At 44.1% G+C, this 18,585-nt stretch overlaps 1 protein-coding gene across 1 annotated transcript in view; it reads right to left on the reverse strand.

The window, feature by feature from the left end:
• LOC115155128 (myosin heavy chain, fast skeletal muscle) overlaps positions 1-18,585 on the reverse strand; it is a 37,488-nt gene continuing 18,903 nt past the window's right edge. Inside the window, exons 26-39 of the mRNA XM_029701875.1 lie at positions 18,413-18,539; positions 18,100-18,218; positions 14,469-14,665; positions 10,332-10,515; positions 10,035-10,200; positions 9,598-9,722; positions 9,118-9,426; positions 8,685-8,888; positions 8,421-8,546; positions 1,943-2,113; positions 1,560-1,664; positions 1,371-1,466; positions 350-481; positions 1-118 (exon numbers count right to left, since the gene is read on the reverse strand). Coding sequence (XP_029557735.1) covers positions 98-118; positions 350-481; positions 1,371-1,466; positions 1,560-1,664; positions 1,943-2,113; positions 8,421-8,546; positions 8,685-8,888; positions 9,118-9,426; positions 9,598-9,722; positions 10,035-10,200; positions 10,332-10,515; positions 14,469-14,665; positions 18,100-18,218; positions 18,413-18,539 — 2,082 coding nt within the window. The 3' untranslated portion in view covers positions 1-97. The remainder of the gene's footprint in view (positions 119-349; positions 482-1,370; positions 1,467-1,559; positions 1,665-1,942; positions 2,114-8,420; positions 8,547-8,684; positions 8,889-9,117; positions 9,427-9,597; positions 9,723-10,034; positions 10,201-10,331; positions 10,516-14,468; positions 14,666-18,099; positions 18,219-18,412; positions 18,540-18,585) is intronic.

Consider the following 18,585-nt stretch of genomic DNA (forward strand, 5'->3'; position numbering starts at 1 on the left):
TATGTTGGCCAACATGTTTTTAATCAATGCTCACAATTTCACCATGAAAATCATATTCTATGCAACACAGTAAAATGTTAAGAGACTTTGATCTTGTTTATTCAGAAGCTTCTTTGCCCTGTAAGAAGGAAGAAAGAAATGAATGGATCAGTATCAATATTGAATATGCAAAATTAATGAATATCAAAATAATATAATCGATCAAGCATTTAAGGCTCAATGCTCAGCTTGGATTTTCTATTTTGAATTTCAAAGTTATATTTTGTTTGAATTATACTGAAGCATAGGTGGAGTTGATGTGGTCATATCTGAACATGAGTCGGGTGTAGGTTTAGCAGCAGCTCTTTACCTTTCCACCGTCGCGGGTCTTGGCTCTGAGCTTGTTGACTTGAGTCTCAGCAATGTCAGCACGCTCCTCAGCCTCCTCCAGCTCATGCTGCACCTTCCTGAACTTAGACATGTGCTGGTTGGCTGCTTCCTCCTGAGAGGGAGAGCATAACATCAGTATATTGTTTGAAGGTTCAGGAAGCAAATTCATATTCTTTAAAAATAAGTATTTTAAGTTTTTTTTTTATCTTCAGATAGCAATGTGCTGTAAATAGGGAGCTAGATGATACAGCAGAGAGAGTGTGAACGGGGATCAAACCGCTGCCTGCAGGGTGAACGGGGATCAAACTGCTGCCTGCAGGGGCATATGTGATCCAGGGGTGGCAGCACTACCAGCAGACCAGCCCCAGGACAGCAAATAAATATTAATACTAACCCTATACTTTAAGTAGGTAACACAGGCATAGGAGGCACTGAGAAATGTGCATAATGTCTTCAGCAATTACTTGCAATATCAATTGACTCAATATTGACTGATGTGCAGAAGCACTTTAAAGTTGGAGTCCGTTATTACAACAACAACAATGTTATTACAACAACAAAGATGTTATTACACCAACAAAGATGTTATTTATAACAACGAAGACGTTTCTTAAAACAACAAACACTTTTTTTTTCATTCACATCATTGACTTAAATTATCTATAATTTTCCTCTTGTTTATTTCTTGTGATAGGGTTATATATTTCTTTTTTTTAAATTACTTATACTATTATTGACTACTGCACTGTTGGGTAGGGGTTGCAAGTTTCACTAACTTGCACACACAATAGATTTTATTTTGCCACAACACTTCATACTCATCTCCTTTGTTTGATAAACAAAACAAAAACAAATAACAAATGTGCCTGGAGCGACCAGTGTTTCACCTTTTGTGGATCTCGGCTGTAACTAAACTGTATTTACATGAAGTTAACGAGGGAAAAATATGTCTTCGAAAGCATGCTTTCAGAGTATTTGACTAAGTACAGTATGTGACTTACTGCTTCCTCAGCCTGCCTCTTGTAGGCCTTCACTTTCATCTGCAGCTTATCTACCAGGTCCTGAAGTCTGCCAACGTTCTTCTTATCCTCGTCAGTCTGTGGGACATAATCAAAGATTCACTGCCTCAGTTTTGTACACAAACCTGTTTGTGTTAGTGTAAATTGTGTGAAGAAGGCACTTTCTCTTACCTGGTAAGTGAGCTCCTTGACTCGGCGCTCATACTTGCGGACTCCCTTGACAGCATCCACACCTCTTTTCTGCTCGGACTCCAACTCGGTCTCAAGCTCACGCACCTTTGTAGAAGAAATGAACATAGGCATTTGTTTGAGGTGGTGAAATCATACATAACAAATCTTTGTAAAACAGAGGTACAGTCTCTACTCGGTCAAGGATGCACAGTAGTTGTCTGTTCATATATACTTTCACAATTTTAATTGAAGGGATCTGTAATGTTAACAGCATTTCATTATCTAGGTGGGTTATTGAGAGAAAAAGTAATTACACAATGCCCAAATAAATATCCAGAAATCAGTTTTTCAATCCACTCTAATCCACCCTGTTGTTAACTCACCCTGGACTCCAGTTTCTGGAGCTGCTTCTTGCCTCCCTTCATGGCCAGATTCTCAGCCTCATCCAGGCGGTGCTGCAGGTCCTTGACTGTGACCTCCAGGTTCTTCTTCATCCTCTCCAGGTGAGAGCTGGTGTCCTGCTCCTTCTTCAGCTCCTCAGCCATCATGGCGGCCTGGAATGGTAGTTTGTTTAATGTATGTCTCTCTAGACCAGGGCTCTCCAACCTCAGTTATAATTAACTGGATGCAGATTATCAACCAGCTAATTATTAGAATTTTCAACATTTTAGTACCACTATCGTTTTCACTATATATTCTAACTCTTGGTGATGACATTCGAAAACACAATTTCAACTCTCACTGCTATGCGGACGACACACAGCTGTACATTTTGACAAAACATGGTGAAGCTCCAAAATTGCCTACACTGGAAGCCAGTGTTTCAGACATAAGGAAGTGGACGGCGGCAAACGTTTTACTTTTAAACTCGGACAAAACAGACATGCTTGTTCTAGGCCCCAAGAAACAAAGAGATCTGCTGTTTGATCTGACAAACAATATTGATGGTTGTACAGTCACCTCAAATAAAACTTAAGGACCTTGTCATTACTTTGGACCCTGATCTCTCTCTTGATGAACATATCAAGAATATTTCAAGGGCAGCTTTTTTCCCACCATCATAACATTGCAAAAATCTAAAACATGTTGTCCAAAAATTATGCTGAAAAGCTAATCCATATTTTTGTCACTTCTAGATTAGACTACTGCAATGCTCTACTCTCCGGCTACCCGGATAAAACATAAAATAAACTTCAGTTAGTTCTGGAATTCTGGCGCTGGAGAAGAAGGCAGATGTTTCATGTGCCCCCAACCGATTGTATTTTTTTTGTTAGTTTATTTGCAACTTATTTTTTGTACTTATTTTGTACATAATGTTGCTGTTACTGTCTCTTATGACCAAAAACAAATTCTGGACATCAGGACTGCGATTACTTACCACGGACTGACAGAATCCTTTTTTTCCTTTAACGATGTCACGCCCTGACCAGGTGAACTCTTCTCTTTTGGTCAGGGTGTGGCATTTCTATAGTTTATTTTCTATGTTTGTGGTATAGCCTTGCTTTGGGGCTTATTTCTATGTTGGGTTCTGTCGATTCTCAATCAGAGACAGCTGTCGCTAGTTGCCTCTGATTGGGGAATCACATTTAAGTTCCTTTTCCCCCACGATGTTTGTGGGGTGTTGTCTCTTTTTGTTGGAGCAGTAACGATACGTTTATTCTCTGTTTTGACCGTGTTATTTCAGTCTGTAATAAATAACATGTGTTCGCTCCCAGCTGCGCCTTGGTCCACTTCTTCCTTCCTGCACGACGATCGTTACAGAACACCCCACCGAACCAGGACCAAGCAGCGGGAGGATAAGGAGCGCGAGAGATGGGCTCGCGAGGGGAAGGAGTTCTGGACCTGGGAGGAGATCATGTCGGGGAAAGGACCCTGGCGGAAGGATTCCCAGGTCGAGGAGGTGATGCCAGCCGGTGGAAGGAGTCGCAGGCGGCGGTCGAGGAGGCCCGGAAGACACCCCCAAGAAATTTTTTTGGGGGGGCTAATGGGGTGGTCCGGAAGGGCAGAGGAAGAGCCCAGACCACTGCTCTCGTGGGGGATAACGGCGAAGGAGGAGGCAGAGATGTGGCAGGTCCTGGAGGACCTGCGTAGGGACAGCGTGGAGGAAGAGCCTTGGGTGGCAGAGGTGCGCACGATATCGCCAGTGCGCCTGCACAGCCCAGTGCGCTCTGTGCCAGCGCCCCGCATTTGCCGGGCTAGGGGGAGTGTTCAGCGAGGACGTGTTGTGCCGGCTCAGCGCTCCTGGCCTCCGGTGCCCCTTCTCGGTCCGATGTATCCTGCGCCGAGGACGCGCACTGTGTCTCCGGTACGGCTGCACAGCCCAGTGCGTTCTGTGCCAGCGCTCCACACTTGCCAGGCTAAGGTGGGCGTTGAGCCAGAACGGGTGATGTCAGCTGTGCACTCCAGACCTCCAGTGCGCCTCCTCGGTCCAGGATATCCGGCGCCGCTTATGCGCACTGTGTCGCCGGTGTGCGGTCACGGTCCAGCACGTCCTGTGCCAGCACCTCGCCCTTGCCGGGCGAATGTGGTGCGTGTCCACAGTCCAGTCCGGCCCATCCCTGCTCCCCGCACCAAGCCAGTGGTGCGTGTCCCCAGTCCTGTCCGGCCCATCCCTGCTCCCCGCACCAAGCCAGTGGTGCGTGTCCCCAGTCCAGTCCGGCCCGTCCCTGCTCCCCGCACCAAGCCAGTGGTGCGTGTCCCCAGTCCAGTCCGGCCCGTCCCTGCTCCCCGCACCAAGTTAGTGGTGCGTGTCCACAGTCCTGTCCGGCCCATCCCGGCTCCCCGCACCAAGTTAGTGGTGCGTGTCCACAGTCCTGTCCGGCCCATCCCTGCTCCCCGCACCAGGTTAGTGGTGCGTGTCCACAGTCCTGTCCGGCCCATCCCTGCTCCCCGCACCAAGCCAGTGGTGCGTGTCCCCAGTCCAGTCCGGCCCGTCCCTGCTCCCCGCACCAAGTTAGTGGTGCGTGTCCACAGTCCTGTCCGGCCCATCCCGGCTCCCCGCACCAAGCCGGTGGTGCGTGTCCCCAGGCCAGTCCGGCCCGTCCCTGCTCCCCGCACCAGGTTGGTGGTGCGTGTCCCCGGTCCTGTCCGGCCCGTCCCTGTTCCCCGCACCAGGCCCACGGCGCGTGTCCACAGTCCAGCACGGCCTGTGTCCGGTCCACCGGTGACCAGTCCTGTTCCGGTCGGCGGCTCCTCTTCGGAGCCTGAGCATGCCACTCCACCGTGGTCCAGTCCGGGCCAGAGGGGTAGGGCTAGGGTGGAGGCAGGGGGAGAAACACGCCCGGGGCCAGAGCCTCCACCGAGGGTGAGGCGCCCACCCGGGTCCCCCCCTAATAGACTTTAGGTTGGTGCGCCGGGAGTACGCACCGTTGGAGGGGGGGTACTGTCACGCCCTGACCAGGGGAACTCTGCTATTTTTGGTCAGGGTGTGGTATTTCTATGGTTTATTTTCTATGTTTTGTTATAGCCTTTCTTTGTGGTTTATTTATATGTTGGGCTCGGAGGTGATTTCCAATCAGACAGCTGTCGCTAGTTATGTCTGATTGGGAATCACATTTAAGTTCCTTTTCCCCCCACGATGGGTGTGGGTTGTTGTCTCTTTGATTTTGAGCAGCTAACGTTTCGGTATTTTCTTGATTTTTGTGTACGTGTTTATTTCGGTGTAAAAGAATAAACATGTGTTCGCTCCCAGCTGCGTTTTGGTCCGCTTCCTCGTCACCAGACGCCGAACGTTACAACTACAACCTTTTGAAAGTGACACATTTTCATTTCATTATGTATGCCATTTAAGAAAACTTTAGTTCTCTATTTAACTAGTTAGGAACAAATCCTTATGTTACAATGACGGCCTACCCCGGCCAAACCCTCCCCTATCCTGGATGACGCTGGGCAATTGTGTGCCACCCTATGGGACTCCAGATTGCAGCTGGTTGTGAAACAACCTGGGCTCAAACCAGGGTCTGTAGTGACACCTCTAGCACTGAGATGCAGTGCCTTAGACCGCTGCGCCACTCGGGAACATGTTGCCCTCTGTCCTTGACTTTTCTTAAAGTTGATTTAACACACTCACGTTGTTAGAATTTCAATACCACCTGATGTCACAGCAAGGCCAAAAAGATCATCAAGGACAACAACCACCTGAGCCACTGCCTGTTCACCCTGCTATCATCCAGAAGGCGAGGTCAGTACAGGTGCATCAAAGCTGGGACCGAGAGACTGAAAAACAGCTTCTACCTCAAGGCCATCGGACTGTTAAACAGCCATCACTAACATTGAGTGGCTGCTGCCAACATACTGACTCAATCTCTAGCCACTTAAATAATGGAAAAATTGATGTAATAAATGTATCACTAGCCACTTTAAACAATGCCACTTTATATAATGTTTACATACCCTACATTACTCATCTCATATGTATATACTGTACTCTATACCATCTACTGCATCATGACTATGCCGTTCGGCCATCACTCATTCATATATTTTTATGTACATATTCTTATTCATTCCTTTACACTTGTGTGTATAAGGTAGTTGTTGTGAAATTGTTAGGTTAGATTACTTGTTATATATTACTCTATGGTCGGAACTAGAAGCACAAGCATTTCGCTACACTCACATTAACATCTGCTAACCATGTGACCAATAACATCTGCTAACCATGTGTATGGACCAATAACATCTGCTAACCATGTGTATGTGACCAATAACATCTGCTAACCATGTGTATGGACCAATAACATCTGCTAACCATGTGTATGGACCAATAACATTTGATTTGATTTGGTGTTGTTATTAGTAGTTTTAGGAGGACATATTCCCCCTACCCTTTCTTCACCCGACTGTGGTCTGCCATCTGACAATGGCCCATCAAAACTACACCTAAACTATATTGAAACTTATTTCACACATAGGCTTATAATAATAGATGTAGCCTAAAGACCAGATTACATTGACAATAGTCTGATGGGGGACCATATCAATTGATTAAATTGTAAATGTCAATTAAATAATAGTGCATTTATTTGTGATAGTGTATAACACATGAATTGTGGTGCTTTTATTGTTTTTAATTTTTACATATAGCAAACCAATAAATGACAGTGTTCTTTGAAATATTTTGTTACCTAAAACCTTCATAAACACAACCATATTATTATTTTTGTGATAGCATACAGTGCCTTCAGTAAGTATTCATACCCCTTGACTTATTCCACATTTTGTAGTGTTACTGCCTGCATTCAAAATGGATTGAATAAAAAAATGTATCACTCATCTACACACAATATCCTATAATGAGAGTGAAAACATGTTTTTTTTAAACATTTTTGCAAAATGATTGAAAATGAAATATAGAAATATCTCATTTAAGTATTGACACCTCTTTGCTATGACACTCCTAATTAAGCTCAGGATCATCCAATTTCCTTTGATCCTTCTTGAGATGTCATTAGAACTCGATTGTAGTCCACCTGTGGCCAATTAAATTGTTTGGACATGATTTAGAAAGAAACACACTTGTCTATATAAGGTCCCACAGTTAACAGTGCATGCCAGAGCAGAAACCATACCATCAAGTCCAAGGAACTGTCCGTAGATCTCCAACATAAAATTCTGATGAGACATACTGTATATCTGGGGAAGGGTAAAAAACAAGTGTTGAAAGTTTCCAAGAGCACAGTGGTCTCCATCATTGGGAAATACAAAAAATATGGAACTACCCAGACTCTGCCTAGAGCTGGTCATCCAACCAAACTGAGCAACTGAGCAAGAGGACCTTGGTCAGGGAGGTGACCAAGAACCCAATAACCACTCTGACAGAACTACAGAGTTTATTGGCTGAGATGGGAGAACCTGCCAGAAGGACAACAGTCTCTACAGCACTTTATCAATCTGGGCTATAAGGGAGAGTGGCTAGATGGAAGCCACTCCTGAGAAAAAGGCACATGACAGTACGCCTGGTGTTTGCAATAAGGTACATGAACGGCTGTGAGCATAAGGCAAAAGATTCTGACAGAAAAATGTAACTATTTGGCCTGAATGCAAAGTGCTATTACACCCTTCTAACACCATCCCTACTGTGAAGCATGGTGGTGGCAGCATCATGCTATGGGGATGCTTTTCAGTGGCAGGGAGACTGGTAAAGATAGAGGGAACCATGAATGGAGCCAAATACAGGCAAACCTGACTAAGAGTGCAAGCGACCTTAGACTCGGGCAAAAATGTGCACCCCAACAGGACAATGACCCCAAGCATACAGCCAAAGCAACACTGGAATGGCTTCAGAACAAGAATGTGAAAGTGCTGTAAAAGCCCAGACTTGAATCCCATTGAAAATCTGTGGAAAGACTTCTGTTCACATCCAGTCCCCATATAACTTAACAGAGCTTGAGAAAATCTACAAGGAAGAATGGGAGAAAATCCTCATATCCAGATGTGCAAAGCTGATACAGACATACCCAAGATGAATCAAAGCTGATACAGACATACCAAAGACGACTCAAAGCTGGAATCACTGCCAAAGGTGCTTCTACAAAGTATTGACTCAGGGGTGGGATACTTATAGAAATGAAATCTGTATTTCATTTAACACATTTCAAAAATGTGTCATTATGGGGTATTGTGTGTAGATGGGTGAGACAAATCTATTTTGAATTCAGGCTGTAACAAAATGTGGAATAAGTCAAGGGGTATGAATACTTTCTGAAGGCACTGCAGATTAAATATATATATTAGGCTGTTAGAATCGACGTTGCCTCAAACTGGGATGCCTCGAGGCTCAGCCAATACTAGTGTTAACCAGCCCCGTTACCATTGGGGCCAAATGAAGTTGATGTAATTCAATAGATCATAAGAACTCACATCAGTGATGGCCTTCTTGGCCTTCTCCTCTGCATTCCTGCTTTCCTGGACGATGTCCTCCACCTCTCCCTGCACCTGCACTAGGTCAGTCTCCAGCTTCTTCTTGGTGTTCAGAAGGCTGGTGTTCTGGAGGAAACAAGACAAATTGTTTGACTCTCAAGAGAACTTACATGTCATAAGGCAGAAGTTACGACATATAATAGCAAGCACTGTGTAAATGGTATGTTTGGTTGAGTTTCATAAGAAATAGATGTTGACCTGTACCTGGGAGTGCAGCAGTCCAACACGCTCGCTGGCATCTACCAGCTCAGTCTCAGCCACTTTACGGCCTCTCTCTGTCACCTCCAGAGCAACTCTCAGCTCCTCGATTTCAGCCACCATCAGACCGTTCCTGCGCTCCCCCATGGCTGCCTGCTCCTTCATGTCCTCTGAGACACGGACGGCGTCATCAAGGTGCAGTTGGGCATCCTGGGGTTCATAATGACAGGTTCATTAGGACTTGTGGAAGTAGAGGTGATAGGATCGGTGATTAAAATGTTTATTGGTAAGAATTTCCTCAATATCCCTACATTTCTACAGTATATTAGTCCAATCTATTCAATATTTTTAATTCCTTGTTTCAAGCCTTTTTTAAAGATTCACAAACAAATCCCTCCCCATTTTAGGATGTTTGAGCCTGATGTCCCATTCCCTTTACCTTTAGCTGTCCCTGGATGTTCCTCAGATGTTTCTGGGCCTCGGCCGCTTGGCGGTTGGCGTGGCTCAGCTGGATCTCCATCTCGTTCAGGTCTCCCTCCATCTTCTTCTTCACCCTCAGGGCGTCATTCCTGCTCCTGACCTCAGAGTCCAGGGTGCTCTGCATGGAGTCAACCATCCTCTGGCTGTTCCTCTTGATCTGCTCCATCTCCTCATCCTTCTCAGCCAGCTTCCTGTCCACCTCACCCTTGACCTGGTTCAGCTCCAGTTGCACACGCAGAATCTTGGATTCCTCGTGCTCCAGTGTGCCCTGGACAAGGAGAAGCAGTCAGGTGATTTGTGTTCAATACATTTGGATGTGAATAACACCAGAAATTAAATATATATGACTACAATAAACACCAATACAGGGATCATTGGACTGTAGCTAGCATTGGCTCGTGTAACACTGCTTTTCCCATCAAACAGCTGTAGTTTGTACCTCAGCCTCCTCCAGAGCAGTCTGGATCTCAGACTTCTCTGTCTCCACAGTCTTCTTGGCCTTCTCCAGCTCATGGATGCTCTTGCCAGTCTCTCCGATCTGCTCAGTCAGGTCAGAGATCTCCTCTGCACACAAACACAGGAGCAGTTTAGACTTGGGAGATAATTTTTTGGTGGATATTACCAATGCACTGAAGTTGACATTGAATCATGATAACAGATAAATAATTAACAGCACTTCATATGGTCTTGCAAATATAATTGCCCTCCACTTCCTTGGGTTGTTCAAAGGAACACTGATTACGAGTACAAAAAATATAATTTTATACTCAGAGATGGTGTAATAGTAATTTAATGTAATTTTGATGGTTAAAGCTCCCTCCATTTTTACAACACTAGTCAAACATGAGCAAAATAGAACTGCTGTCAGATGCTCACGTTGCAGGTTCTTGTTCTCTCTCTTCAGAGTATCCAGATGATCCAGAGCCTCCTCGTAGGAGTTCTTCATCTTGAAGAGTTCAGTGCTCATAGAGCGAGCCTCCTTCTGAGCTCCTTCCAGCTCAGCCTGGCTTTCCTCATACTTCTGCTTCCACTCTGACAGAACCTAGGGAAATCCATAGGATTTTCATTAGAACTCGATGGGGTTTTGAATCAGGAATATGGTACAATTATACTACAACTGATCAAATAGCAGACAGAAAATATTACCCTAGGGTGAGGTTTATTCATTTTCACCTTGTCAAAATTTCTCTGCTTCTTGTCAAGGTTGGAGGCCATTGCGTTAGCTCTCTCAACGTCAATTGTGATGTCCTCCACCTCTCCCTGCAGCCTCTGCTTGGTCTTCTCCAGGGAGGCGCACTTGGCGTTAACTGCCTCGATGGTCTCTTCAGCCTCCTGCAGACGCTGGGCCAGCTTCTTCCTGTTGGACGACAGAGGGTGGTTTAATTGTGAACAATTTGTTCCAAAACAAATGTTACAATACTTACTGACATTTTCTCAGAGCCCCCTACCACTAGTCTCTCTAGACATCTGGGTTGCCTCCCACAATGTTCTAATGTTCTGGCCTAACCCCTCCTTACATAATAGAATGGCAGTTTGGTACTATGTCACGGCCTATATAACTACCCACTGGGCACAAACTGGTTAAATCAACATTGTTTCAACATCATTTGTCAATGTATTGTTACATGGAAAATACATTGGATTTGAAAAAAGTTATTAACAAACTTTTTTTAAGGTGAAAATTCAACTACAGGATTACATCAACATGGTAACATTTTCAACACTGACAAACCTTGCATAAAATATGTTGAATTTCTACCTTTGAAACAAAATCAGATCTTCAACGTAATATCCTCTATCAGAAAAAAAACAATAGGCTGGGCAGCACCTCCTACTGGAGAGTTGATCTTTCTACAGCTACCCTTTGGTCCCCCATCCAGGATTTTAACCAAGCCCGACTGGGCTTCCATATTTGTCACAGGCTGTTACCAATGTGCTGTTGTGAGAATGGTTGTTGAGAAATCTCCACTTAATAGATTCACTGTTGCGTTGCTATCAAAGTCATTCCAAAAGGTAGGTTTAACAGAGCAAATGAAATGGAACCATACTTTATCAATTCTATTATCAATGATGCCGTTGATGGGAAGTCATCAACAGCTATTGTTTAAATTTAACCCAGGATTAAACTAAAAATAGACAATACATATAGGCCTAGGGTTTTAAGCTTTTGTAGCTTTCAAATGGAATCTACAAGTTAGTAAATTAAAATGTTGGATTCATGTCTCCATCTCAAGTCTCTCAACCAAAAATCTAAGTTAAAAAATGACTAAATCAAATCATCCTTTAAAGTTTAATTTAGACCTATTAATAAACTTAGATTTTTGGTTGAAATGGAGATGTGAATGCAACATCAATAATTCATTTGTAGACAAACTAGAATTTAAGCAAGACTCACAATTTAATATTACTTTTGTAAGACCACCTAACATTAAGCTATTAACTATTTTACAAACTAATGTACAAGTATTTATTCTTGTACATTAGATTTCCACAGAGTAATGAGTAACACATCCATGGGCACATTTTGAGGTGTACTGTAACAATAAATGTCTTCTTATGTAATCATAGAAAGCGTTCAGGGTTGTCGGTCTGTGGAAATCTTCACAATTGCTGTAATAATCTGCACAGAATCTCAAACGACATTGATCACTTGCACTATATACTTTAATGTCACCTCAACTAGGTGAAATCCAGGTAATTTGGTTGTGTCATTTGATCGAGCACATTGATAACATTAAGGGTTCTATTCAATCAGATCCTCTTTAAATCGACATCCACATTGCGGTTGTTTTGGTTGTGTCAAAGGTGGAACTGCATTAGGGGCGTCAAATCCACAAGTGGAACCTGGCATACACCTAAAATTGGCACTGTCATTGGCTGCACGGAGTCGCATTAAGAGAAATCCCATGCAGCCTTGTTTACAAATTTGAACACTGGAATGTGAGATGTAATCTACTCCTCCAATAGGGTGATAGATGTAATCTACAGTTGTGGCCAAAAGTTTTGAGAATGACACAAATATTAATTTTCACAAAGTCTGTTGCCTCAGTTTGTCTGATGGCAATTTGCATATACTCAAGAATGTTATGAAGAGTGATCAGATGAATTGCAATTCTTGAAAAAGAAGAGTCAACACTGCAAATATTCACTCTTTGCATCAACTTCATGTAATTGTCAAAAAAAGCCTTTGACACTTATGAAATGCTTATAATTATACTTCAGTATTCCATAGTAACATCTGACAAAAATATCTAAAGACACTGAAGCAGCAGACTTTTTTGTGTCATTCTCAAAACTTTTGGCCACGACTGTACACTTCCATTAGGATGATAGATGTAATCTACTCCTCAATTAGGATGATAGATGACAGATGTAATCTACACCTCCATTAGGATGACAGATGTAATCTACACCTCCATTAGGATGGCAGATGTAATCTGCACCTCCATTAGGATGATAGATGATAGATGTAATCTGCACCTCCATTAGGATGATAGATGTAATCTACACCTCCATTAGGATGATAGATGTAATCTACTCCTCCATTAGGATGATAGATGTAATCTACACCTCCATTAGGTTGACAGATGTAATCTACTCCTCTATTAGGATGACATATGTAATCTACACCTCCATTAGGATGATAGATGTAATCTACACCTCCATTAGGATGATAGATGTAATCTACTCCTCCATTAGGATGATAGATGTAATCTACTCATCCATTAGGATGATAGATGTAATCTACACCCCCATTGGGATGATAGATGTAATCTGCACCTCCATTAGGATGATAGATGACAGATGTAATCTACACCTCCATAAGGATGACAGATGTAATCTACACCTCCATTAGGATGATATATGTAATCTACTCCTCTATTGGGATGACATATGTAATCTACACCTCCATTAGGATGATATATGTAATCTACACCTCCATTAGGATGATAGATGTAATCTACTCCTCCATTAGGATGATAGATGTAATCTACACCTCCATTAGGATGATAGATGTAATCTACTCCTCCATTAGGATGATAGATGTAATCTACACCCCCATTGGGATGATAGATGTAATCTACTCCTCCATTAGGATGATAGATGTAATCTACTCCTCCATTAGGATGATAGATGTAATCTACACCTCCATTAGAATGATAGATGTAATCTACAGGATGATAGATATAATCTACACCTCCATTAGGATGACAGATGATAGATGTAATCTACACCTCCATTAGGATGATAGATGTAATCTACTCCTCCATTAGGATGATTGATGTAATCTACAGGATGATAGATGATAGATGTAATCTACTCCTCCATTAGGATGATAGATGTAATCTGCAGGATGGTAGATGACAGATGTAATCTACACCTCCATTAGGATGATAGATGTAATCTGCAGGATGATAGATGACAGATGTAATCTACACCTCCATTAGGATGATAGATGTAATCTGCAGGATGATAGATGACAGATGTAATCTACACCTCCATTAGGATGATAGATGTAATCTACAGGATGATAGATGATAGATGTAATCTACTCCTCCATTAGGATGATAGATGTAATCTACAGGATGATAGATGACAGATGTAATCTACACCTCCATTAGGATGATAGATGTAATCTACACCTCCATTAGGATGATAGATGTAATCTACACCTCCATTAGGATGACAGTATATTAGGATGATAGAAATCCTCATTGTTTCGTTTAATGATTTTCGATTTGAGCGTCATCATTTCTATACAGCTACACTTTCTTGGTCTGCATTTGTAACGCAAGTGGGACAGGTGTGGCTTGATGACAATGATCAAAAGCGGTTTCTAACCAATTTGACAGTTCCAATGAAGTTACACCTTCGACACCGCCAAAACATCAGCTATGTGGGTGTCGGCTATCACCGGTTAATGCATGATCTGATTGATTTCATTTTTTAAAAATGATGGGTGAAAATGTGCTGGAATCTCATTGATCAATGTATCTACCAAATATGACCCAAATTCTCCACATTGAAATGACGTGGTGTGCCAGTGGGTACCGTATCTGTTTGAATAAAATACAGATAGCAGCTAGATAACAGCTAGCAAGATTGTAGCTACCAAGATGGTGATCACAGGTTATTTTTAAGAGGACCCACCCCACATTTTTTTTCTTATTAAAGGTGCCAAGAAAGTGTCAAAATTGAAACCAGACCACACTGCTGTTGCCTAGGGTGTGGGTTTACGAGACTACCGTACCACCACAACATCACCATCCACACCCTATATGTGAGTTTCTGCTGATGCGTGCGACTCACTTGGCCTCCTCCAGCTCCTCTGTGCGCTGAATGGCATCAGTTTCATACTTAGTCCTCCATTGAGCCACCTCGCTGTTGGCCTTGGACATGCCGCGTTGCAGCTCTGCCTTGGCCTCCTGCTCCTCCTCAAATTGCTCCCTCAGTAGGTCACAGTCATGGCGGGCAGACTGGACACCATGGGCCAGTGCATTTTTTGCCTTTGAGTGAGAAAGGGAAAAACAGAGAGATAAGAGATAAGAGATAAGTAAAACAAATTACAGTAGATGACGCTACAGTGGATAGTGGGCATTTTACTCTGCTATTAAAATATAAAAATAATGTCTGCTGATCTTAACTTTTAGGTACGCAACGTCTCCGCCATCATTTCCTTTGACCGAAAACAACTTCTGGACATCAGAACAGCGATCCTCAATTTGGATGAAGATTTCTATCTCAACGAATCGGCAGCTCTTGGCATTCTGCTTACTCCGGACCAGACCCTAATCCTGGTACTCGAAAGAGGTGAGGCAGCCTCCTAACGAGATTACGTCAGCAAACAAATAGACCACCATTGCCCTCTGTTCTATTGGCGAATGTGCAGTCACTGGCGAACAAACTGGATGAACTCCTATCAACGGGACCTGAATAACTGTAATATTCTGTTTCTCTGAATCTTGGCTGAACAAGGACATAGACACCCTGGACCCACTCCAACTCGCATACTGACCCAACAGATCCACAGATAACGCAATCTCTATTGCACTCCACACTGCCCTTTCCCACCTGGACAAGAGGAACACCTATGTGAGAATGCTGTTCATTGACTACAGCTAAGCATTTGGTATTTTGTATCTTATTATGATCCCCATTAGCTGTTGCAAAAGCAGCAGCTACTCTTCCTGGGGTCCATTCAACACCATAGTGCCCTCCAAACTCATCACTAAGCTCAGGACCATGTGACTTTCTGACCGGCCGCCCCCAGGTGGTGAGGCTAGGCAACAACACATCCGCCACACTGACCCTCAATACAGGGGCTCCTTGGGTGCATGTTTAGTCCCCACCTATACTCCCTGTTCGCCCCACATCAGCAAGACAAAGGAGCTGATCGTGGACTAAAGGAAATGGAGAGCCAAACAAGCCCACATCCACATCGACAGAGCTGTAGTGGAGCGGGTCGAGATCTTGAAGGTCCTCTGTGTCCACAAGTAATTAACATGGTCTTCACACACACCAACAGAGTCATGAAGAAGGCACGACAATGCCTCCTCCTCCTCCTCAGGAAGCTGAAAACATTTGGCATGGGCCCTCAGATCCTCAAAAAGTTCTACAGCTGCACCATTGAGAGCATCTTGACCGGCTGCATCCTGCATCATCGCTTGGTATGGCAACTTCTTGTCATCTAACCGCAAGGTGCTACAGAGGGTAGTGCGTACGGAGCAGTACATCACTGGAGCTGAGCTCTCTGCCATCCAGGACTTCTGTACTAGGCGATGTCAGAGAAAGGCCTTAAAGACTCCAGCCACAAGAAACAGGACCCTGAACAGCTTCTACCCCCAAGCCATAAGAATGCTAAATAGTTAACCAAATAGCTACCCAGACTATCTGAATTGACCACCCTTTTTGCACTAACTCTTTTGACTCATCCCATACGCTGCTGCTACTTCTTATTATCTATCCTGTTGCCTAGTCACTTTACCCCTACCTATATGTACATATCTACCTCAATAACCTCGTTACCCTGCACATCGACTCAGTACTGGTACCCCGTACTGAGGGGTACCAGGGTGGTCAATTCAGATAGTCTGGGTAGCTATTTGGTTAAATATTTAGCATTCTTATGGCTTGGGGGTAGAAGCTGTTCAGGATCCTATCATTACTCATTGTGTATTTATTCCTTCTGTTATTATCTTTCTATACTGCTCAAAAAAAGAAAGGGAACACTTAAACAACACATCCTAGATCGGAATGAAATAAATAATCTTATTAAATACTTTTTTCTTTACATAGTTGAATGTGCTGACAACAAAATAACACAAAAATAATCTGGATTTGGAGTCACACTCAAAATTAAAGTGGAAAACCACACTACAGGCTGATCCAACTTTGATGTAATGTCCTTAAAACAAGTCAAAATGAGGCTCAGTAGTGTGTGTGGCCTCCACGTGCCTGTATGACCTCCCTACAACGCCTGGGCATGCTCCTGATGAGGTGGCAGATGGTCTCCTGAGGGATCTCCTTCCAGACCTGAACTAAAGCATCCGCCAACTCCTGGACAGTCTGTGGTGCAACGTGGCATTGGTGGATGGAGCGAGACATGATGTCCCAGATGTGCTCAATTGGATTCAGGTCTGGGGAACGGGCGGGCCAGTCCATAGCATCAATGCCTTCCTCTTGCAGGAACTGCTGACACACTCCAGCCACATGAGGTCTAGCATTGTCTTACATTAGGAGGAACCCAGGGCCAACCGCACCAGCATATGGTCTCACAAGGGGTCTGAGGATCTCATCTCGGTACCTAATGGCAGTCAGGCTACCTCTGGCGAGCACATGGAGGGCTGTGCGGCCCCCCAAAGAAATGCCACCCCACACCATGACTGACCCACCGCCAAACCGGTCCTGCTGGAGGATGTTGCAGGCAGCAGAACGTTCTCCACGGCGTCTCCAGACTCTGTCACGTCTGTCACGTGCTCAGTGTGAACCTGCTTTCATCTGTGAAGAGCACAGGGCGCCAGTGGCGAATTTGCCAATCTTGGTGTTCTCTGGCAAATGCCAAACGTCCTGCATGGTGTTGGGCTGTAAGCACAACCCCCACCTGTGGACTTCGGGCCCTCATACCACCCTCATGGAGTCTGTTTCTGACCGTTTGAGCAGACACATGCACATTTGTGGCCTGCTGGAGGTCATTTTGCAGGGCTCTGGCAGTGCTTCTCCTGCTCCTCCTTGCACAAAGGTGGAGGTAGCGGTCCTGCTGCTGGGTTGTTGCCCTCCTACAGCCTCCTCCACGTCTCCTGATGTACTGGCCTGTCTCCTGGTAGCGCCTCCATGCTCTGGACACTACGCTGACAGACACAGCAAACCTTCTTGCCACAGCTCGCATTGATGTGCCATCCTGGATGAGCTGCACTACCTGAGCCACTTGTGTGGGTTACCAGTGTGCTACCACTAGAGTGAAAGCACCGCCAGCATTCAAAAGTGACCAAAACATCAGCCAGGAAGCATAGGAACTGAGAAGTGGTCTGTGGTCCCCACCTGCAGAACCACTCCTTTATTGGGGGTGTCTTGCTAATTGCCTATAATTTCCACCTGTTGTCTATTCCATTTGCACAACAGCATGTGGAATTTATTGTCAATCAGTGTTGCTTCCTAAGTGGACAGTTTGATTTCACAGAAGTGTGATTGACTTGGAATTACATTGTGTTGTTTAAGTGTTCCCTTTATTTTTTTGAGCAGTGTATTATTTTTCTATTTTTCTCTCTGCATTGTTGGGAAGGACCCATAAGTAAGCATTTCACTGTTAATCCACACCTGTTGTTTACGAAGCACGAGACAATTTGATTTTGATTTGAAGTCTCTAAGGGTGGCGTAGTCACCGTCTACATGTAGATATTTCTCTAAACTCCGTGGTTGGTGGAGTCCATATTGGGTCCCTTACCTTGACCTCCTCCTCAATCTGCCTCTTCAGCTCCTCCACCTGCTGGGTGAAGGCCTGTTTGCCTCTGGTCAGCTGAGACAACTGTGCTTCCTTCTCTTCCAGCTGGCGGCCAAACTCACCTGCAGAGATAGAGGGACATCTTGTTAATGGGGTCTCTGTTCTCTATGATTGAAAATGTTTTGTAGGGCAATGTTAGATGGTGAATAGTAATTTCTCCAAATATTTGAATGTGGACTGGACTTCAAGCCCTCAACACATTTTATTGTGTACCACTTAAGGAAAGCATTGGTTTGTTGTTCATTGTTGATGGTACCATTTTCTGTCAGAAGTCTGGCCCTCTGTCCACTGATGTCAGTGACCTGGCGAAGATTCTCATCATTCTTAGTCTTGATCTCACTTAGCTGGTCCTCAAGAGTACGGCACATCTTCTCCAGATTGCCCTGTTAGTGAAACATGTACCATTATTACTTCAGTTCACATAAATGG

The sequence above is a fragment of the Salmo trutta genome, chromosome 2, assembly GCF_901001165.1.
Source record: "Salmo trutta chromosome 2, fSalTru1.1, whole genome shotgun sequence".
In the NCBI taxonomy this organism is placed as follows: Eukaryota; Metazoa; Chordata; class Actinopteri; order Salmoniformes; family Salmonidae; genus Salmo; species Salmo trutta.